Source organism: Trematomus bernacchii, unplaced genomic scaffold (genome assembly GCF_902827165.1).
Source record: "Trematomus bernacchii unplaced genomic scaffold, fTreBer1.1, whole genome shotgun sequence".
Lineage (NCBI taxonomy): Eukaryota > Metazoa > Chordata > Actinopteri > Perciformes > Nototheniidae > Trematomus > Trematomus bernacchii.
Window position 1 is genome coordinate 8,723,127 of NW_022987593.1, and position 23,576 is coordinate 8,746,702.

Sequence of the window (23,576 nt, forward strand, 5' to 3'; positions counted from 1 at the left end):
ATTAGTCAGTAATAGAAAGGAAACAGATTTAGGTGAGTTAAAGTTACCTTCTGGAAAAAAAGATGGCAACTGTCTACAACCCATCTGGCGTCTTTCCCTTTAGTCACAGCGACATCTAGTGAGCAGATCTGGAAAAGAAAACAGTACTGACAACAATGGAAACATTGCACCAAGCATAATATTATGCAACACCATAAGTTTCTCAAGAAAAAGACATACTGTTGGGTGTTACAGCTTAGTAATGTATTGCTTAAAGGACATCAATTAAAACGTAAATTGATTATTTAATGCTTTAAACACACACTATCTGGTCCTATAGGTTTAACCACAGGCACAAGTACGCCATACTCTTCAAAAAAGGAAGTAACTTTAGATACAGAGTGGATACATATCTGCTACCTCACTTTGTTCTGCAGTGAGAGGATAGTCTTAGGCAAGATACCGGCAGTAAGTTTCCTCTCACTTTAATCATTTGAGCAACAGGGTTCCTGCTGTGGTCAGAGATGTTGATCCTCTTTTTTGGTTCCTTTAGATGCATGCAGCGTTGAGGAAGGAAAGCAGCGTATAAAAGCATCACCTCTGGGCTTTATTAATTCATACTGTAAATATAGAAATCTATACCTTTCCCACCTGCTGCTGTCATCAAACAGACTTATAATGCCATCGCTCAGGCTATTCTTCTATATCATGGGTAAGACTCTTTATTTGTTTACACGTTTAATTGAAATGCAGCTGATAACACTGTATTATTCATTGGTTTTATGACTAATAATGTTAAGATCTGTTTTCAAGTACTTGGTTTCGTTCAAAACCCTGTACCTCAAATACAGCATGTTGTCTTAGTCTGGCTACAGGTAATTTATAGTACATGGCGAGATGCAATTACATATTTATATATATGCTTTTTTGTATTAAATAATTATGCTAAAAGATAAAGGAAAGATCTCAGAGTGTAATAGTTAATATCATAAGTCAAGCATGACCACACCTTAAAATACAGTACCTAAATAACTGGTTCCCTTTAAGGCTTACAGTTAACAGAAGTGTGTGTGTTGCAAAGTAAGCCGATGCTTTAAATCAGCAAGGAAACTACTCTGCAGTAGAGTTTGTTTTGTGTGATCAAATATATTGTATGTATGCAAAAACACAACAAAAACACAAAATGTACTGTTAAGGTTGTTTAATATGAACTTGTTTGCAATGTTTTATATTTAAATTCGTTTTTTTTCAGATTCAGATTACTTTGTTGTCTATTACATTTATAAAAGTATATTTTTTTATTTAGCAACAGAAAATAAAACAACATTCATGTACAGCACAACATACAGTTGAGACAAAATAAACGAAATCAAAATATAATGTCAGTCAGTTGTAATAAAAATGTATATGGTAATATAAATTAAATGAGGTGAAGGTGATGGTGGCTGTGTTCAGTTGTTAGTTTTGAAATGACTGTATGCTTTCCTACAGGTTTGGTTGTGGCTTCTGTCACAGCAGAGGGGACATCAACAATCCCAGGGTTGGTTGTGGCTTCTGTCACAGCAGAGGAGACATCAACAATCCCAGGGTTGGTTGTGGCTTCTGTCACAGCAGAGGAGACAGCAACAATCCCAGGGTTGTCCACAGATTCAGCAGACACAACCAATAACTATTCCACTTCTGTAAAACCCCTCAACACCACCAGTACCACCAATATGACCCTAGCAAACACTACCGAAAATAACACCGCCACCACCACCACCTACAACACCGTCACAACCAACAACACCACTATCGCCCCGACCACCAGTAACAGCACCGAGGTCCCCGGCACCATGACGCCCTCAACAATGAAAGGTGAGAGTTGTTATCTGAACTCTTAACAAATATCTTCCTTTACTAGCTGCTACATACAGTGATGAATGCATCAATAATTATAATGCTAAAATGTATGTTATTCAGTTGTTTTACTGTTGGTACTAAACGTTTTTTGTTGAAGCTCATACTATTTTTAAGTAACTAAAAAGTACTAAAGTAAATAATAACTTATTTCTTAACTACAATTTGACAACATAATTTCAGCTGCACATTACTACTACTTTCACTTAAAGGTGGGGTAGGTAATTTTGGAGAAACCAGCTCGAGTGCGCTAGAATTTGAAAATACACAGCCGGAACAAATCTGCCACTTCCTTACAGAGCCCCTCCTCCAACACACACGAACGCGCACATGACCAATGAGGGCACGAGATAAGTTTGTGCACAGATGGAAGGCTGACAGGCAGGTAGGCCATCCAGTTACTTTAGCCGGGCCGGCTAAAGTGATTGGTCGTGCTTTTTACAGTACTACGGCTTCCACAGATGACATTTCTTTATGGATTTTTTGTCAAAGCACTAAAGATATTCATTGCTATCGGGATGTTAAGAGCATTCCATGGAATATAACAAAAAGTGTATCTCAAGCCGGTTTCTCAAACTTACCTACCCCACCTTTAAGTAAAATATCTTAGTACTTCTTCCGCCTTGCATTTACCAATAACTGTTGTAATCTCAAACATGCAAGTCAATTCATCATCAGACTTTCTCTAATTTATGATCGTTTGCATCATTGTTTGCTTTTGTAATTCAGGTGGCGATGGAAAAAAAGGTCCAACGACCATGACCACACAAGCCATGGTTCCTGAGGAAAAAACGGTCACTACACCAACTCTAATAAGTGAGTTGAGATTGCTCATAAATATACAATATTCTATGTTGTGTTCAGGAAAAAGTGGATTTTATCAGTTTGACAGAAACATGTCTCCAAATGCTATCAGTTTCACCTTTGTTAGGTGCGACAAAACCAGCTTAGAACAATCTGGGTGATGTTATCACCCAGATTTTGAATCTTGAATCTAGGTGATAACATCACTGGTTTGTTTTAAGCTGGTTTTGTCTCCCCCAAGAGGTCAACAAATATGTGAATGCTGCTTTAAACCAATTTAATAAGTTATTGATAATGGATTGAATCTCAGAAGCTTTTCCTCCTGAATGTTTTATAACGGAAGGTTTCATGGACTAGCACTGCAGGTTTATACTTTATATTCAATGGCAAAATTTGATATAAACTTTTTCATATATAAATATTTTTGTTACAGAAATTCTTACAGAAATTCCCAAGCCAAAGCCAAAAGTCGCAGCAAGTGAGAAGACTGGTGAGTTACATTTAACTGCACGATAATAAATCACAATGTTCATTTGAGGTAACAACGATAGCCTACTGTGTTTAGTCATTAACCGTTGAAATATGTATTTGTGTGAGAAAATGTCTTCGTATTTATAAACATGACATGTTTCACCTCCTTCAGGCATTATCATCCTAGTTGTGATTATCCTTTTTGCTGTTGTATTTGGAGTTGCCTGCTACTGCGCACGGAGAAGACAAAGGGTAAGAAGGGTAGCCGTTTGTGTCCACTACCAAACAAAGAATATTTGACATTTTAGGAATTATGCTTATTTGCTTTCTTTCAAATAGCTTACTTATAATATGAATACCACTCTGAGTCTGACAGCAGTTGGATTCTTACAACATCAAGCGAGAATCACCAAGATCACTATCAAACCAAACAAACCATGTGGCGCTAGGTTAGCATAGCTTAGCATAGAGCATTGATACAGAGGGAAACAACTAACATAAAGCCTACTTATTAAAAACACATTATAGTTTGTTTGTTGAATCCACATAAACACTAGAATAGCCTTTATGTTATTTATTTACACATAGTTATTTACTGGACTGCAATTTTAGAGGGGGTGGCATACAGGTTTTCTCACCTTTACACAGAAGCAGGTTGGTTGTTTCCCCTTTGTTCCTGTCTTTACTTAAGCTAAGCTAACCAGCTGCTAGTGAGAATGTCTAATTAGTGATTCAGACAAGAAAGAGGTATCACTTATCACTTTTCTCAAATTTTTGAATCATTTCCTCAATTTTGTGGCAATATAGTGTGTTTCATTGTTTTCAATCTCCTCTTTGTACAGCGCCAATCTGTCGATTTCACTTCCAGACCAGATGATGCTAACATCCCTTTCAGCACGTTTGATGTTGATGCTGGACCTCACAACGGTCAGTCCAACATGCCATGTCCAAGTTTTCACAATGTATACAAAAATTAGCTTTGTAATCCAAACATATTGAGCTATGTAGGTTTAGATATCTTATGAATCCTATAAATATGCACTTTTTAGGTCTGCAAACCTTTGAAAGTACAGAAAGTACTACCAAAGAGCTGCAAAAACCAGAGGCTAAGCCTGAAGTACAGGAGGAGCAGACAGGTAAGAGTAAACCTCTGACTATCAGCGTTTTTTTGGTATTGTTGTATAAAGGAGACAAGAGAAACAGGACAGGACTTTTGTGTCAGTCGTGGAAAATGGAGTTGTGAAGTGTTTGTGAGCTAATTGGGTGTTATTTCCTCTTTCATAAATTCAGTTTAACTGAAAAGAAGAAGTAAAGTGTGTGAGTTCTCTAATCTAAATTAACACTGAGATCCTGTTAGATAGCAGTGAGATAGCAGGTACCATTTTTAAATATGAATTGAAAATGTGCAATGCTTCAATACAGATTGATTTGCCAGATTAATTAAAAAAATATAGACTAAATTAATGTTACATTTGATTTTAATGTCAGAAAATGTTGTTAGTAAATGAATTGATTGTGAGCTTTGTTGATGTGAATTTCACAGAAAGGATATCTTTAATTCTGTACAGGAGTCTGACTCACAAAAGGTTGAAAAACAACCACAGAAACATTTTGAAATGTCTGTGACGGAAAGTGTTTGCACAACTGAAACGCCTCTTCCTTACTTTGAGAGGAGAGTTAAACATGTCCCTTGCAGTACTCTCATCTAGCACATGGTGGAAATGGAAGCCAAGTTAACAAAGGTTGTTCTCAGAGCAAGAACTGCAGCTCAGGCCTCCTCCTACAGGTGTTGTTAAGCATGTGGTCAACCTGCCGTTGAAATGACCATTTGCTTTATAACCGGTTGCAAGCTATATCATTATATGTAATGAAAATTCTGATTAAAGCCTTTGTCCTTATGTAGCAGGTATTTAAAAAATCCAAACTTTTTGCTAACAGAGCAACATATTTGTGAATGAAGAGGATTAGTTCCTCTCTAAAGCCAAATCTCTTACCTGACATATAGTGACATACAGTGTAATATGGGCATGCTAATCATTGCTTATCCTTGTCTTAGTGTTCCTATGTTCCTCAAAGATGTCTTCCCAGGCTGAATTATAAAGGTAGAAGCTACTGTTCATGCCCAGGCTTGTCTCTCTGCTCTGGGCCACAACGTGTTTAAATGGACAGTGCTGCTGGCCTCTTTGAAAAGCAGTTACCTCAAATGGTGTTCTTCCTCTCATTGGAAAAAAATGCCTACATTTGTAAGCTATCAGAGCAGGTGGACAGCCAGATGTCTAATCATGCACCAGGGTTTGTTACTGCTGTTTGATTCATCCTTACGGCTAAGAGAAGAATCAGACTTGGCTGAGGACATCTGCTTGTCTAAAAGACTCAAACTCACTTGTTATGTCTCAAGTGTTTAAACTAGTTAAGAGAACGCTGAAGAAATGAGCAGAACCCTTTCCAAATTGTGGATTACAGAATCTCTGTGACAAGAATTGCCCTGCGCTTACCTTCTGCAACTCCTGCTGGACATTTTCGCGTGCAGTAAGACTGAAAATAACAGCCTCAACCTCACTTTACATCATGGAAATTCCCACCGCCTTGTTTCCTCATCCCCTTTAGTAAAAATAATAAAACTGTACAAAAAGTGTTTTTATATAGTAAATGTGATTGAAGTGTAATGAGCACCTTTTTGTTGTTTTTGAATCTTAAGTGGAAACTTGTTGAGTGTCTGTGACTTACTTCACTTCTCCAAACCACAGAATGACATCAGCATGAACATGGTGTCACAGGAAGAATATTATCACATCATGTTGCAAACTGATGACTCAATTAACTTAAAGGAAACAAAAGCAACATATCATAGTGGACTTTTATCCGGATAGAGTTTGCTTTTGCAGTTGTTGGTGATGGCACTAGGTACAAGTCAGGGGATCATCAGGTTATAAGGATATTTTTGTGGTGTAACTCCTTAAAAACTATGTATAGTCACTGCATCCAGCTGTTGTTCTCCAAGTGATAATTAGTGAGCTTTAGAGGCTGTTAAGCATTATTTATTCTAGTTCTTTGAAAGCCATGCTAGCAGTTTCCCCCTGCTCTCAGTCTTTAAAGGGACAATTACCCTCAAAATAAAAAAATACATATTTGACCTTTTACCTATAGCACTATTTACTATCTATCCACTAAAGATTGTTCAAGTTTGAGTTGATCAGTGTTGGAGATATCGGCCATATAGATATCCGCCTTCTCTTGGATATAACCGGACTACATGGCCCTTAGCTTATGGTGATCAAAGCGCCAGGAAAAGAGGAGAGATATACATTTTTTTAGGAGTAGACTGTCCCTTTAAGGTGAGGTATCTGCCACCTGGCTCCATCTTAGTACATAACATCAGAGCAATTTCAAAAATGTTCTTTAAAACATTTTTTAATGACTTTATACAACAAGTACCAACTACAGATCACATGTGCAGTCTGAGTATAAGGAGGAAGCTAAGCTGAGAGTCAGGTCAGGATCCACCTGTGATAAAGCGTCTAGTCATCCGCCGTAAACCACACAGACATGATGATTCTCCGAACATTGGAATGAGGCCTAAAGAGCCATCTTAGTCATGGCAAAATCATGTCTCGAACAGACGGTCACCTTCCTCTCCCCTTCATCCTCTTCATCTACGCTTTCTCTCCACCTAACCTCGGGTTAGATAATGATGGGGCCGCCCTACTTTCCCACAGCCTCCAACAGCTGCATGGCTGTGGCTCATTAGGAACTGGTCAGTAATCAGCCGCCTCATTACCAACATGGTGGCCCCCTCAAATGCCTTCGTCGAGAGAAATCTCCCCCCTGACAGTCGGAGAGGGCAAAACCACTTCAGGCTATGTGGGCTGCACACACTGTTATTATGTGGGTGCTAAGCACAAAATGCAGTGAACCAAATATCAAATGTGCAATGTCACACAAGATAAAATCTTGTTGCAACTACTTTACGCAATGAATGTATTGCAACAGTCTAACTTCCTATTGAAAAGGAATGTCGTAAATGCTTTTGTTTTTCAGGGTCTTCCATTATGTCTCAAGCTGGGTGTTATTTTACTAAATCATTTTAACTTATATGTTTCATACTGTAACTGTTTTCAGAGAAAGAAAAAGCAAGTTTGCTTTTTGTTGTCCTTCACAGCTGAAGCTGATAAATCTGTTGATGATCCCGGCGAGACTGCAGCTCTGGTTCCTCCTCCAGGCAGCGCTGAGGACAAACCCAAAGAGGAAGCTGTTGAGCAGAGTCCCCCTCCACCTGTGGAGCTGAGTGTGGAGGAGAAAACTGATGACGAGGGCGTCGTCTCCAACAAGACCTCTGTGGAATCGCTGAAGGAGACAAATGAGAACAACAGCAACAGTGCTGACTTCAGTCAGAAGAAAGGTTGGTATTTAAAGTTTGTCATTGTCATTCCTTGTACTAACTGAGACACAAAGATTAGAAACATCGACTTATCTGCAGATTATATGATATGTCTTTATTTAATAAGGATTGAAAGAAGCAGTATCCCATACTGTACTGTTTTGTTTGGTGGTTAAGAAACAAAGAACCCAAACTCAAGGAGTACACTTGAGAGCTTCGAATTGATATCAGACATTGAATATTTGTTGAAAGTTACGGCCGGAGAATTGACGGAGGCATTTGCTGAGACACCGAGTGACACAGACCCTGCCCAAACCAACTCTGAAGTTCTCTTCCCCTGTCCCTCATACGTAATCACTCCCAATTCATAATCAAAATTATACTAGAAGATGCTGCACGTTGTGACCGTCCAAGAAAAGATTGTTTCATGGTCATGTCTAAGACACAGCTGTGGTGGCAGCCCAAGTCTGCGTGATCATACCGGTAGAAACAACTCTCCAAAGGCCGTTTGCCTGAGCATGTGAAGAGAGGATTGACAGGAGATGTAAAGGCTAAAATAATTAAAATAAAAAACTAGAGGCGAAATAAATATATTCCTCATCAATAAGAACATACAATTAGGCAGTCTTTCACTCTTTCTAGGCATATTGTGTACAACTTCTGCAATTGCTTGGAAGAATAAATTAGTACGTGACTATTGATTCTCAACACGGTGTCGAGTGATATTTTCCTAACAACAGTCATCGGCAACATCAACGATACAAATGTAGCAATCCGGTGCAAGATCATAAGCACGCATCCAAGAGGAAGCAAGCAAAAATGGTGTACACAAAAATAGCAAGGCTAGAACCCTAACTCTCGATGAACCTTGGAGAGAGGGACACATTTGAACGATGTGTTTACAAACCGCAACTAACAAATCCTACTCACTGCACCCATATTGGAGATAGTACATGCTGTAACTTCTCCTTACTGGCTGTAACATGACTTGGTGGTACTATTGATTGACTAACTCTTACTGTAAAATGTGAAGAAACTAATCAGATCACATTGCAAACTTTACATTTGTTTTGGGGTTTAACATCATAATAAACATTTGTAAACACCCTTGCTTCTTTCTAACAGATTTGAAGAGAAACAACATCGTCTGGGACATTCCTCTCGAGTGTCCGGTGTGAGATATCCACCTCTCTGACCATGTGCCGTTCTTCAGGAAATCGGTAAGACTCACAAAGTGGCCAAACGCTCTGCTGCTGCTGCTGCTGTGCTGCTCAAACAGCTCAGGTGTTCATAAGCAAAAGAAAGAACATCATGCAATGCAGGTCTGCAGACCTTATTTACTGTGCAGGAGTACAGCTCCCTTCCTGAATTAAGATATTAAAAATAGAGAAGCTATTGCCAGTGTGCGCATATCCGTAAAACTGTAAATCAAATTGACAGTGTGGCGTCCAGTAGTTTATTAATACACGATGAAAGCTGCACCCATAAACTGAGCCTCCCTGCCTGTTCAAAATGTCAGTATTACAACATAAATATATCATTCAAACGTTTTATTGCTTTTATAGTTAATTAGTTTGATTTGATTTGTGTGTGTTACGTACCTTTTAGTTCTGTCAGCAAGGACATCATCTCAAGGTCCACTTAAAAGCTTATTTCATGTTTTAACTATGTCATGTTCTCCATCTTCATTATGAGGTGGGCAAAGCTCGGCGTTTAGGTGATGACACATGATGACAACTGAGCAAACTCAATCCACCGATGAAGTGGACATTGAGTTTAGTTTTCTTTTATTTAAAAGTAATATGTAACCATTCTGCACTTCAATGTCAGAAATTAGTAGGTATTTTTTCTCTCGTTATCTACTAAAATCATCCCAAATATTTATAACAATTAAAAAACTATTTTCATTCAATCTTTTAGCTCATCTATAAAAAAGCAGTTGCTCCAAACCTCCTCTGGTTCCTCCTGCTCTGTCTGCCACTGATGGAGGAGATTCCTCTCACACGAGTACTAACACGGGTCCTCTCAGTCTTATCATCATGTGCTTGAGGATGTAAGGCTACATCTGCACCTGCACTGCCTCTCTCTTCCTATCTGCTCAGAAACACTCAGGGCCAAAAGCTTGAGGCCCGAGGAATTCACACCGCTCTAAACAGCTGATGATAAGCTCACATCTGAGAGGTGTTAGCTGTCACGGATCATCTCCGCTCGCACAAAAACACCACCTTCAGAAATCCTAAGCATCTCATTTGAATTCTCTCTAAATACCTGTGCACGTAGAGATTCTTCAAGCTATCTAAAAGGATAACTGTGACATCAAATGATAATATGAATTGATATTATTGATAGATCTGTGATGTGATCATCAGCTGACAAAAATGTCACTAGAATATGTGTTTAAGTACTCCTTTGATACAGCAGATGTTTTGAGTTGTCATAGTAGGAAAAGCAGAGGTGTTACCGATAACAATAACGATGGCTCTCCTCTATGAAGTGTCTCATTTTCAAAGTGTGACAGTGAGCGAGAATTCACAATACCAGGACCCTGAAACAGAAGCATCTGCAGGGAAATTATCCATCATTCCTCTGATATTTGACACCTTACTACTGTTACAGAGGCCCTATTATGCTCTGTGTGGTTAAACCTTTCCTGTAGTGTGTTGTATAGGTTTGTGTGCATGTAAATGGTCTGCAAAGGCTAAAATCCCAAAGTTCCCTTCAGACAGAGTTTCTCTCCCACACACCCTACCTGAAACGCCTCCATTGGACTCCTGTTTTCTTCTGTAACATAGTGACATCATTACATAACACTAGCACTTCTATTGGCTAGCGCTCCAACACATTGTACATGATAGGTTAAAAGGGCGGGAAATCTCTAAATTGTTGACCAATCACAACAGAGCTGGTCAGCTAACCAATCAGAGCAGACTGGGCTCTGGTTTCAGACAGAGGGTGAAAAGAGGTGCTGCAGAAAGGCAGTATGAGAAAAATAAAGACTTTTGAACATGTCACAGTAGAGACACTACATACGAATATGAACCTGAAAATGTGCATAATATGTCTTCTTTAACATGAAAAAAGCTAAATCTAGTTAGGCAACAACATTACTATGATATAAAAAACATCATTTTTTGCCTTAAATTACTCTTTCATTAGTTATCATGTACACATTGTTTAATAGAATGGTATCTAGATGTGGCAATACTCCTTTACTTGCCCCAAAGCTTAATATCAGTAGAGACACATACAATTATAGAAGGTGGATGAACTCACATTTATCTCGAAACACAACCCAAGGTTATTCGAAAGCAGAATTTTTTTTTTTTTAACCTTTGTCTCAGGTATTTGGTGCTCTCTAATAATAGTATTAGTCTGCCTTCAAAATAACACAGTAAACACATGTTGTAAAACAATAAGTTACACAATTTGAAAGAGACATAAGAGAAAAGGAAAAAGTGAACACTCAACTCCTTCCCACCTGGTCTGGGAAGTGATGAGAAAGCTGGACACTGAAGTTGAAAGGCTACTCACCATTCTGCAGTCGTGGATAATGGATATTAGCTGACAGGTCATAAACTAAACCAGCATAATTAGACCTGAGACCGCACTGTGTTATTTTCCAGTCAGAGCCCAGCTTTCATGTTTGATGGCTAATGTTGGAGGAAACAGTCTGTCGGCCTGGGATGAGTATTTCACAGCAAAGAGGAGACAGGTGAAAGAGAGTGACAAAGGTAGATTTAACTGTGAGAGACAAAAAAGGTGAGTAGTTAGCTTGAAGCAACTTGTTTTATTTGCAGCAGCTCTTCTTGGAAAGGGGCTTCTGGTTCAGAGACAGGTCATGGAGCTGAGGAGGGTCCCAGACCTGAAGCTGAAGATTATATTCTTGTTACCCATCAGGCATTAGGATCATAAAATAGACCTTATTCTCTCCCATTCATTGATGTCTCCTTGGGCGAGATACTTAACCCATAATTGGTACAGATGACATGGCCAACGGTGTGTGAGTGTTTGTGAATGTTAGTTCTCTCGAGTAGATGGCACCTTATACGGCCGTCTCTGCCTCTGTGAATGGGTGAATGCTGATTTAAAGTGGACCTATCATGCTATATTTGAATAATATAGTATAGGACCATACCTATGTAAGGCATATTTATACTTTTTTTTCCTTCAAAATACCAAACAGATCATGCATTTTAGCCATGCCTCATTTTGTTCAATTTGAAATTTTTTAGCTCTGTTTTTGCAAGGGCAGATTCAGTGAGAACAGCACCACCTACAGGCCTGGCATATGTACTACAGCGTCTCCAGCGCTTTCGAACGGCAATGGCCGTGGCTGTCTCCTCCTGATTGGTGGAGTTGTCCCAATAGCCGTAGCGCCACTGTCCTGACGTCAGGACAGTGTTCAAATCTGGATCAGTTTTGATCAGATCCGTTGCAGCCCCTTTTTTAGAGATTTGGGTATGGAGGAAAATAGAGAGGGTTGTGTTTTCTGACACTTGGTGAGTTCCCTGGAACACCGGGGACACATATTCATGTATAAAAGACGTACAAAAGTGCATTTTGCATGATAGGTCCCCTTTAAGTTCTGTATTGTAACTAAGTATATTTACTTAAGAACTGTACTAATGTACAATTTTGAGGTACATTTACTTTACTGGGTTTAAGTAGGTTAACACATACGAGGAATTTGCCATGGTGTATTTGGTGCATACATAAACACAGTAAAGGAGATAAAATGTAAGAAAAGGACCATAAAATAAAACAAGAATAGGAGCTCTTCCCTGGTGAAAGAGATCGACGTTCTGTATGTAAACGCACAAAACAACACATTAAAGAGCGCACCAAAACACCAGCAGCAATCATTTATGGTGCTTTAAGTATTTTTTTAATGTTTATACTTTTGTACTTGAGTAAGATTTTGAATGCAGGGCTTTCACATGCAGCAAAGTATTTCTAAACTGTGGTATTTTACTTAAGTAAAAGATCTGAGTACTTCTTCCACCACTGTTTAAAATCGTAACATGCATTTACCTTAAACAAAAATGTATGATTTAAACATCTAATTTGACTCTTCAGATTTTTCTCTCCCGCTTTCCAGTCATAGCAGAAGTAGTAATTTCCTTGTACGACATTGCAGGTGTAAAACCCAGATTAATGGGTGTGCACGATGACAATGGTGCATGTGGTGAAGGCAGGATCGGTATCTCAGTAATAACAGTGAAGAGGAGCTTCCTGCTGGTGAGGTTTGATGTGGTTCAGACCTGGGCAACTTTACAGGAGGGAGGGCACTGTCGGAAAACGCAGACTGAAGAAAACAGCTGGTGGAGGCTGGCTCTGCCCCTTCCTCTCAGGACTTCCTACCACAAAACATCAAGTTTTGGTCCAGAAATTGAAAACGTTGAAAAGTCGTAAAGGTAGCTATTAGTCATGGATCATTAGAGGGCTTTGTCTGGGGTATGTGCAGTACATGCAGTTTTGAGGCTGTGTGTCATCACTTGTTTCCTGTGAAGATGTTTCTTTTTAACTTAAATTATTTAAAGTAGCTTTATTATAGATGGAGAAACGTTTCTGTTGTATTGGGTTTACAAAATGGATTCAAAATGTTCAATTCATAAGTGTGAAATATATATATTTCTTACAAACAAGGTCAATTACACCCAAAGTAATGTAGACATGTAGATATGTGCTTGCAGCTGAAAGTGCAGAGGGGCTCTTTGATGGCCCTTCATGTTACTTTATTCAGCGTTTATAGCACCTGGAAAGCATAATGTCAAGCCCTTAATGCTTTCAAGTTGACTCAACAATAAGTCAGTGTCATTCAGCATTAAGATAAGAGGATTAGTCACAGAACAGTGAAAAGTGTTTCCTTAAGCAGTGTTCTTGAGTAAATACGACCTTAAAGACCAAGATAATTTGATAATCACTAGTTTCATAAATAAACTTCACATGTAGCGTTTGATTGTATTCTCCTCAGTGTTTTGGGATATACAGTCATACTCTCACACACACTTTCATCCTGGCAAACACACATCAGCAACCATTCATTAGAAGATGCATTTGGTTTGTTTAAGTTAATCACTGTCAACTAACAAAGCTCTGTGAGATGATATACAGAAACTTTAATGTATACTTTACATAAAAGAGTTATTCATACAAGTCACATTTACAACAAAATAAATAGAAAGGAAACTAGAAATGAGTATACTGAAGAGGCGGTTGGTGTGGGAATGGTTTTGGACAAGATGCACAAAGGGTCACTGTCACTTGTTAAACCTGCAATAAGGAAAACATTTGTAACAGTCATTCCAGGCATACAAGGGACCCTTAACAAACAACACATAAGGAATAAATCTGTCAGTGGACTTTGGCCTTTGACTTCTGAGGAGGCCATTCCCTTTAAAGTCCTGTCAATATATAACAAACACCGCAAGGACACAAATTGTTGTTTTCTTAACAAATTAGATTAGTTTGTTTTGAACATTGAAAGCCTTATGAGGCCACAAGATTAACATTTTCTTGTGTTTGAATGACTGTATGTTCACCTCACACGTTTGCTTCCCGTCTCCTGCCTCTATTAAAACCATAGGCTGTGTGCTCTTCCTGCTTTGCTTCCTTGACCTGCAGAGGCTTCTGGGTGAAGTTCTTTCCAAGGGTCACAGGTCAGACAATCCTAATTAAAGGGTTCACAGTGACTGCAGGAGAATAATGTGTCCTCAATGTCAGAGTCAACTGGCCCACATTCTTGGCCTGTCCTTTAACAAGTCTCTGCAGAATTTGATGTGCAGCGGCTGCTGTGATGATGTGTGGAGTAAACCAGGAAACATTTCAACAAAGACAGTTGCACATGACAGGACCTGACGAAAATGAAAACAATATTTCTGAAAAACATCAAGGGAAACATGAAACATTGCTTACTGTCAGGCCTAAATGTCCCTTTACAGTAGTTTTATATTGCACTCTTAATATGTTTTTCTGAACCAAAATGCTTAACAAAGACAGACATACAGTAGGCATACATATATTTGCATGTGAAAATGAAAATAGATTAAAGAAATGCTTAAAAACTCATTAAAACCAATGTTTATTCGAGAACCATTTAAAAAAAAAAACTTTATTCAAGTTGATTTCTTTACACACGCAGGTGTTTAGAAGCAAGGTAAAGCGAGTGGTCCCTTTTCAAATCTTACTTGTACTTTCCCTGACCACCATCCTTATATTTTAGGACATGTCCAATTATGCCAGGCCTTGACCTTTCCTATTTACACTATAGGCATTTTACAACTGGAGTGTCACATTTTCTAGATTCTTCCTTTGTACTCCAGTCCATACTTTGGCAGGTGCCATGCAAAACATTTATTGGGCTTAATTTACACCACGCCGCACCACTCTCAAAGAAGTAAAACGGGGGATGGTCGGGGTCACTTATAGTGAAAACAATTTGTAGAGATTACAGAAATAGATTCAGCACGATGTAGTCACAGCGGGGTAGTTGGTAACCATCACACCCTCGACATTTTGTGATTTATTAAACGTGTTGCCTCTATTCTTCCTATTGCTTTGTTCTTTTTTGCAATTCTCTGCGAGCAAAGACTTTGGTTAGAACTTATCATCTGTTAACAAGCTGACATATTTCCTAACAATTTGCTAATTGTCACTTAACACAAAATGGGACTAAGGCTGATGGGAAGGTCGTTAGTTTTGCAGATTTGGTTATAACCGAAAGTATTGAACACATTTTGGGCCAGTCCTTCAAGCAGATCAAATAGAAAATCTATTTGACTGAATAAGCAAAAACTTCTATTCTTCTAGTAGTCACCAGAAGAAAAATCCATAGTTACTATAACTCACCCTTTACAAACCGACTGATCTACCTAGCAACAAGCCATCCCAAAAAAGATAGTTTGCTTAAAAAAGATAAACACAGTAGGAAAATGCAAATGCTTTCATGTCCATGTGCCAAGATCCCCAAGCAGCTGACTCTCAATGACCTGCAGCTCCAAACCCCATGAGGTCTGCAGTTGTAGGGACAGTTTCCTCTCATGTCGGCCTCTCTCCAGGCCGGTTTAGACATTCCTGGCCGGGCTTTGTGCAGTTGGCAGCGCTGCTGATCAGGAGGCCTGCTGACAGACGGACCTTCATTCACCTGCTGGTATCGCCTCCGGCATCGACTCCACATTCCTCAGGCAGTGTCAAACTGTCAGAGTAACACCATGGCTTTATAACATCGCCGTCTATCATCTTTCACACACAGTTTAAACATTAAAGTAAACTCAGGTGATATCTCAGGTGATGCGGAATGCAAATTCCCCCCAAAAGTTCAAACTTCCTTAAAAGTTTATCCTTAACTTAATTTCCTTTTGGTTTGAACTTGATGTGGAAACCTTCATGAGGAAACAGTGAATAATGGTTAGGTCTGTTTCTCTTTTTACACATATGTATTTAAAATAACAATAAAAAAAAAATACAGTTTACAATTTGTAAGGGAATGTGAACGTCATCAAAGTTCAAAGCAACACAAACAAATTTGCAGGTTTCTGAAACTATGCATCATAATAAATTGATTTTGCCTGAGCAGTTTGATATTACTGATGCTGGAGTGACCGGCTCTTAAAGGTAGGGTAGGTAAGTTTGAGAAACCGGCTCGAGATCGCTAGAATTTGAAAATACACAACCGGAGACAATCTGCCACTTCCTTATAGAGCCCCTCCTCCAACACACACGAACGCGCACATGACCAATGAGGGCACGAGATAAGTTTGTGCACAGATGGAAGGCTGACAGGCAGGTAGGCCATCCAGTTATTTTAGCCAGGCCGGCTAAAATGATTGGTCGTGCTTTTTACAGTACTACGGCTTCCACAGATGATATTTTTTAATGGATTTTTTGTCAAAGCACTTAAGATATTCATTGCTATCGGGATGTTAAGAGCATTCCATGGAATATAACAAAAAGTGTATCTCGAGCCGGTTTCTCAAACTTACCTACCCCACCTTTAAGCTGCCTACTTGCTTATATTTTTGACCCTTATACAAACTCTAAACTAACCCTTTTTCTTGTCACAATTCATCAATTGAACATCAATCTTCATGTCGCTTTTTGCTTTCAAAAACATCCCTCATTCTAGATCAGCAAACTTAACCTTGGAGTAATCAATCCGTCAGATCTGATGCAATTTATCGTTCCAGTTGTTTGGACTTCTGCTTTTGTGTACGCCCCTTGACATTTCAATAGGCCCAATAACAACATTTATCACCTCACAATACACATGCAAGTTCAGTTCTGTCACAGATCACCCAGATGTTTTGCTGCGGACATTAAAGTGAAATCAAGATTAAAATGTCTAACCTTTTTCCTCCACATGGGGCTCTTAGGAACATCTTGTATTCTGAGATGCCAAATTAAGTAAAAGAATACACAAAATAACTTATTGAAGCTAAAATGTTTTTCACAAAGTATGATTGTTTTAACTGAATGGCATTTGTATAGTTTCCTCTACGTGGGTGACTGAAAAGGAATAACATCCTTACATGGGATTCAGTTGAGCATTTTCTTGCACAATACCAAATCCCTTGTGGAATGCCCCATCTTTCAGCAGCAGGGTTTCACTTTAGCGGCTAACTAGGCTCCACAGATCCCTATCTATCCCTGTGGCTAAACTCAGCATAGCTGTATAGACTAAGATCAATGCAGAGTCTTACCTGCAACCTGAGCCTCAGTGGTCACATTACTGGCCTTAAACCAAACTCCTTTATATTGGATGCAGTTCAGATTAACTCGGGTCAAATCTGAGAGAACAAAACTCCACTTTGAAATATACGATTTGGCTTGAATGATTGTCAAAGTGCAATAGAGCGGTTAAGTGCCCTGAATCCTGTTGAAAGAATCAGCAGGTTGTTTTTAATTGACGGCTCCTGAGAGTAAAAAGTACCAGAAATAGCAAATTATGCATTTATTTAGACAACTACTTGGAATTCCACTTTAAAATATACAATGTGGCTTGAATGAGTGTCAAAAGAGCAGTTACATGCCATTAAATATATTGAAGGGATCAGCAGTGCTTTTTGAATGGAGGCGTGTGAGAGTAAAAAGTAACAGAAATAGACAATTTTATATTTATTTAGACAAATATTTGGATAGGTCTAAAGATCCTCCCTGTCCTGCTTTCACGTAACGCTTTTGCATCCTAACCTAATGTTAAGCATAAATCGCATCAACAGATGTGGAGCATGATTGTCAGGTGTCTTTTCCTTCTAACAGATGTTTCTCTGTGGAGGTCAAAGGCCATGGCAAACGCCACATAAACATGACCAAAGCAGAAGTTACAATAGGAAAAAGCAGGTGATTGCAGGACACAAGTCTGTGGGACAGGAATCATGGTTTTCATTGTTCTGTGCATTTTTTTTCTTTTTCAGATTGACGCAGTGGCCGCAGAGGAAAAGGACATGTCGTTAAAACATCTTATTGGCTGTCATCTCCTCCTTACACTCACATTTATTTTTTACAGAGCAGCTTTTTCAAAGTAAGTAGCAGCTGAGCTCAGCTTTTTGAGTGTTTTACTGATAGCTGAATTTCTGTATATTACAAAAGGTCAACATTTACTAGATGTATCTTGGGTAAAAAATATTTACCATTTATAAACAGAAAACAAGTGGTTGATAACAATATGATGTTATGGTAATGGATTTAATGCCCCTATTACTGCTAACAGCAACAGTATCCAGCCAGCGTTAGAAATCTTATTAAATCAGTGTTATCTACTTATAAATACCAAAAAGGAAAGTAAACTGTTACTGGTACAACTTCACAATATGGTACAAATTGTTTTTATGGTGTTATTAGTGATTATGAATAGTTTTAAATATTGTATTGTAAATAAATAAATGCTGTTATAATTCAATGTAAGTGTAAATACAAGCCTTGGCATATTGTATTCACTGCCAGCTCCTTAGCCAAAGACTTCTTTAGTGTGGACTTTTTTTTCTCAAAATAACTTTTGGTATGTATTCATAAAGTATATATAAATAATAACAATATAAAAGTACATAAAGAAGACGTGTTGAGGACTTTCATATTTAAATATAGTTAATAATGTTCTTGAATCAACTTAATATGTTATTTTTGTAGATGCTATATTTTGCTTTTCCATGGCATTCTAATTGAATTGTATTAAAGTTTTCATTGTCTTGAAACATTTCTGAAATGTTCATGTCCTTTGAATGTATTAAAGAAAAGTATTTTAAATGTCTCCCACATGTTTCGGTCATTATTTACCATCAGATTGTGCATAATAGTTTTGAACAATCTTGGTCTCTGAACAAAATAAATTCTTACCAACCAAATTAATGATAAAAGTGACACCAAAATAACTTTATAAACATCCCATAAAATCATGTAAGTTTTATAAATGTAAAAAAGATATCCTCATAACTTTTCATCCATATGTTATTGACGTGAGAAAAAAAATGTGTCAATAAGAAATTGTTATTTCCACCCTCCAGTTGCTTCCCTGCTGACTTTTACCAACTGTAATTTTAAATCGCATTCGACTCCTTTTACTGTAAGTGCAAACATGATCTCCAGGTGCAAACACATTTAGTTCAAAGTGACAGTGTTAAAAGACAGGAATCCTCCAACATTGTGCTGCACCCATTCAGGGGTCAGTATCCAGCTTTCTGATTTAGGAACCCGTGTCTAGTAGTAGACGAGTAGTAAGGTTGTTTATGGTGCTAATTAAACCTTAAACTGAGGCTTAAAGGATGAATCATATTTTTATGGAGCTATTTGTTGCATTTCGTTCCCTGGGGTTAAGATGAAAAAGCCTGCTATTTAACACACAATAAAGCCAAATTAACTGCTGTATGGGGTTTCCCATTACTTGCCTATATATATATGGATATATACTCCTGTTTAATTTCACAAGCCTTATAATATTTTTATAATTTCCATGTACAGTGTTGTGTTGCCCAGCATTTGGGTCTGATCCAGCAGCTATATCGAGCCTGTTTCCATGGGCTTCCGCTCTCCTTTAAAGTCTAGCGAGACTACCGGCCTATATCAATCAGCCTGCAGGATGCTTTAATCCACCATTAAGCAGATGAAATGTTGCACTGAGCCTGCGGTGCAGCAGTGACGGCAGGAGCGGATCTAAACATTTTGGGCGTTCCCCTCAAACCTGACCGCAGTCATGGACACCCTGTACCAAACCATCCAGAGCAGCAGAACACAAACCTGTTCCTCCTCGGAACTAGATCCAAATGTCTCAGGTCTCAGTATCCTCTATTTATACGCTGTGTATATTTACAACAGGCCGGATGATTAGGATGCTAGCAAGAAGTGAGGAGAATGTAGGGGCAATCATCTTTGGCTATTCTAAGGAGAGAAGAAGTTTATCAGGGGTGAGCCCCCTCTCGGATGTCAGTTTGTTTTCTCAAAATCTAAGAGTACTTCCCTGAGTTATTGCAGATATTTTTCAGTTGCCCCTTCAAAAAATATATACAATTAAAAAAATGCTTGTAAGGAGCACTTATTTGAGTTTTTAAGAAGTACACTTGAGGATGAGGGTACATGTAGAAATAAAAATCACAAGAAACCTTCATCAAACTATCTTTTTGAACCATTAAAATGCCCTTCTTGTTAAACTATATGTAACAGTATTTATGTTTCTGTTCAGTAGAAAAGCTCTGATGCTGCAGACCTTTACCTGCACCTACCTACAGCCTCTGTATTGTCTCCAGGCACAAACACACATATTTTGACAGTGATACACATCCACAAGTGTCCTGCACAGCTGGACTGAGCTGTTCATCAGCTGTATGAAATGTCAAGATGCTCTCGAGTGATAACGTTCAGAATGTGAAGAATGATGATAAAAACTGTTTTGAAACAGGAAAACATCCATTAAACCTTCTGTCAGTGTGCTAAATTGTGGAATGTTGCAATGATTTAGGTTTAAAAAAAAAGTCTGTGCTTTTTCGAAAGAAAAACATCAAATAAATTGTCTGAAGATATCATTATTTATTTATTTTTTATAGTTTTATACTATGTCAAAGAAAAGTTACAGTTTATATCAGTTATCACTTTGCATATATTTCTTATTTACAGCCTGTGATACATTGTAGCCTAATAAGTAACTGCATTTGATTTTAGCACAATTTTTTTTTGATCTTAGATAATTCCTCGTTTTGTTTTAATGCTGTATTTCTTTTTTGCTTGACACTAAGCCATGTTTTTTTTTAGTTCAATTAATGGGCACATCGGTGAGTGGAGCTAAATCTAATGTATGATAACATTTTCACAATAACAATGCTAATATAATGATGGTTAGCAAGTGTAATGTTTGGCAGGGTTACTATTAACGTTAGCATGCTAATGTTTGTAAATTACCACTTAACACAAAACAGCAAACTGCTTGGCATACACCAGTGATAAACTAAACTACAGAACACATTCAATTATGATGGAGCTTGTTATAAAGCTAAAACCATAAATAAGTGAAAACAAAATTGACATACAATATTTTTAAGTTGATGAGGCTAACTAGCTAGCTAACATTTGCCCCATTACACGAGTAGCCGTCGATTCGTGTTTGTGTCCAACTGATGACTGTAAGTAGTACAATAGCCTATTCACTCTCTTTTAATGGGAATATCTGACTCTTGAAACTGCACCTCGTTGTCCAGCTAGCTGCTCATTGTGTGTGTCTGTTGTATCCAGGTTGTATCCGAGTGTAGGCCTAGGTTATTGTTTTACTGAAATGCTACCTGTTGGGCCGAAAACGGCTATGACAGGAGTGAAAGTGAAACAAAAACAGTGAAGGTGTAGGACAGACAGTCTTACAATACTGGAGAGCTGGATCTCGATGTGGCTTTATCTTGACAGACGTAACAACTGCATCAAGAGGTAAGAAAGCAAGTATTTTCTTCTCCCTCTGTGGCTGTTAGGGATACAGGGACGGGATGCCACTTGGGCTTTATCTATCTATCATAGGGTCATTACCGCCTGCTGTCATCATTAGCTGCCCTCTGGATGAAGAGTTGATCCTTGGCAGCAAGGACTGGCTTTGACAGTACTTCTCTCTCTGTTTACCTTGGACGTTCATTAAAAGGCATGTCATGTCTTTGATATCTAAACTAGACAAAGTCAAACTAATGGCTTAATGAATGCCATATGCAGCTGGAGATCAGTGTGTTTAGAAGATGTTATGATGAAGAATGCTAATTCTTTCTCTATTAACAGATATATTAAAGCTGGAAAGGTACTGCATATTGATTTACCATATGGCTCAGGAATAGCATTTTCATAATTCTTAGTTCATGGGTTGTGAGATCTTGCCGTACACTTCTTCTAGGAAGAATGTGAGTGAAATCCAGGAGTAACAGAGTAAAAAAAAAAGCTTAGTGTGTTTGTTTCTATAGTTACACCCAGTGGTTTATGTGTCCCCGTTTTTATTCTTGGCTGGTCAAGTGAGGAGGTCAAGATTTATTTAGAGGATGCAATGAAGAGTGTGATACAGAATGCCTGGATGCATACGGCATCTCTGCTATTTGGTCCACGCTCCAGGAAAGGTTGCTGAGGGGTTCACAATGTTTTCCTAAAAGCATTACCATGTTAATCAAGTCAATCGATACACAGAGGAAGTTTAATATAATAATTGTTTAAAGTTAAGTATTTACATTATAAAATTTGACTTTTATTAACTTCCTGAATGTTTCAGTTGTTTACAGGATAATTAACAACTATGATATTAGCCAAATTAATTGATCAAATGTATCCAGCTTCAAAGTAATGTATGACCCTCGACTCGTCTGTTGATAAAACTTTAAAAATATTTAAAAAAATGGCAACCATTGCGTTTAAAAGAACTGTGAAAATGTTTGAGCAATGCACAAGGATCACTTCATCGAGTGTCAGGCCAAACTCAAAAGATGATCCATAAAAGGCTACTAGGTATTTTTATCTTAACATGACCTTGTGCACCATACTGAGTACACATTCTCACATTCTCACTTCATACAGTATGACTGCTTGATTTCTTCATGCTGTGCTGTGTCACTGTTAATGCAGAAAAAAAACATTAAATTCAACTTAATATATTTCACAGATCCTTGCTAAAATAACATTATAACATTTATTTACTGTGTCAGATTTTTTTTAAATGTTGGCAAACTAAATATCTGCCATTATAAATTATATTTAATTAGACCCTGTAATAATAAAGGAGGGGCTTTCCAATATTGGATACTACAAGGTTTAAAAATGGAATTGCAGATAGAGAACCCTCTTAACAAATCTTAAGAACCTGAGCAGTGTGTGAGCAGTGTTGTCTTTTCTCTGTGTGTGTGTGGGACCAAACAGAGTCCATACACCTGTCCTGCCAGCTGATGTCAGGTTATTGTGCCTCTCTGTGGGTTATGGCCTCTCCGGTGCCTAAATGTCCCTCGGAAAACGACCTCAGAGGCACTCAGCCACATGAGAAGAACACAAAATGTATGGTTATAGTAAACTTTGCCTTTTGTGATTATGGAAACCTGTGGAAGAACTTAGAAATTGTGCCAAATATGTTGAATTTTCTGTATGCTAAACTAGATAATTTGCAAAAGAATTGAGCTGGATCAATTATTGAAAAATAACACAGTACTTAAATGACATTGTGCATACCACCCTTAATGTGAGAAGATGGGTTGTGCACTGCTGAATGACACAGTAATGGTGCTGTGATACAAGATTAGCATGCAACTCGACACTTTGATGGTAATGTATAAGTGATTGCTTACTTAATTCACATATAGTTCCGGTCTTAAGTGCCCTCGTAAGCAGTGTGTGAAATCACACAGGTCAATGATGATACATAAGAGCATATAGCTTACTTACAAATTGTCTTTTAAACCAACTGTATAGATACTCGACCAGAATCAACTACATACAAAGCAAAGTGTTTATTGTCCACAAGAATGACTGTTAATTGCATTATATATTTAACTTCATCAAACCTCTCCTATTTAGTTCAGAGCATTTACCCATTAGAGAACCATGCATTAAAAAAATA

The 23,576-nt window shown here is 38.1% G+C and overlaps 1 protein-coding gene across 5 annotated transcripts; it reads left to right on the plus strand.

Moving 5' to 3' along the window:
- Nucleotides 1–465: 465 nt before the first annotated feature.
- LOC117482215 (mucin-5AC-like) lies at nucleotides 466–18,776 on the plus strand. 5 transcript variants are annotated; one of them, XM_034130242.1, is made up of 11 exons: nucleotides 466–691; nucleotides 1,471–1,571; nucleotides 1,620–1,836; nucleotides 2,608–2,694; nucleotides 3,116–3,172; nucleotides 3,326–3,405; nucleotides 3,996–4,080; nucleotides 4,203–4,289; nucleotides 7,313–7,552; nucleotides 8,657–8,751; nucleotides 17,944–18,776. In XM_034130242.1, exons 1-10 carry the CDS (start codon nucleotides 658–660, stop codon nucleotides 8,707–8,709), a joined length of 1,041 nt encoding a protein of 346 aa, XP_033986133.1. In that variant the 5' UTR covers nucleotides 466–657; the 3' UTR covers nucleotides 8,710–8,751; nucleotides 17,944–18,776. The 5 variants fall into 5 exon arrangements, with proteins under 5 accessions (XP_033986133.1, XP_033986134.1, XP_033986130.1 ...); XM_034130243.1 differs by having other exon boundaries at nucleotides 1,471–1,552; nucleotides 1,601–1,836; XM_034130239.1 differs by having other exon boundaries at nucleotides 1,471–1,836.
- The last annotated feature ends 4,800 nt before the right edge of the window (nucleotides 18,777–23,576 follow it).

What these genes read in the sequence shown, in the direction of transcription:
- LOC117482215 (XM_034130239.1), top strand. Translation starts at nt 658, where the DNA reads ATGCCATCGCTCAGGCTATTCTTCTATATCATGG. An exon ending in GCGCACGGAGAAGACAAAGG is followed by an intron (nt 3,406 to 3,995) that starts GTAAGAAGGGTA and finishes CTCTTTGTACAG; the next exon opens with CGCCAATCTGTCGATTTCAC. An exon ending in TGATGCTGGACCTCACAACG is followed by an intron (nt 4,081 to 4,202) that starts GTCAGTCCAACA and finishes TGCACTTTTTAG; the next exon opens with GTCTGCAAACCTTTGAAAGT.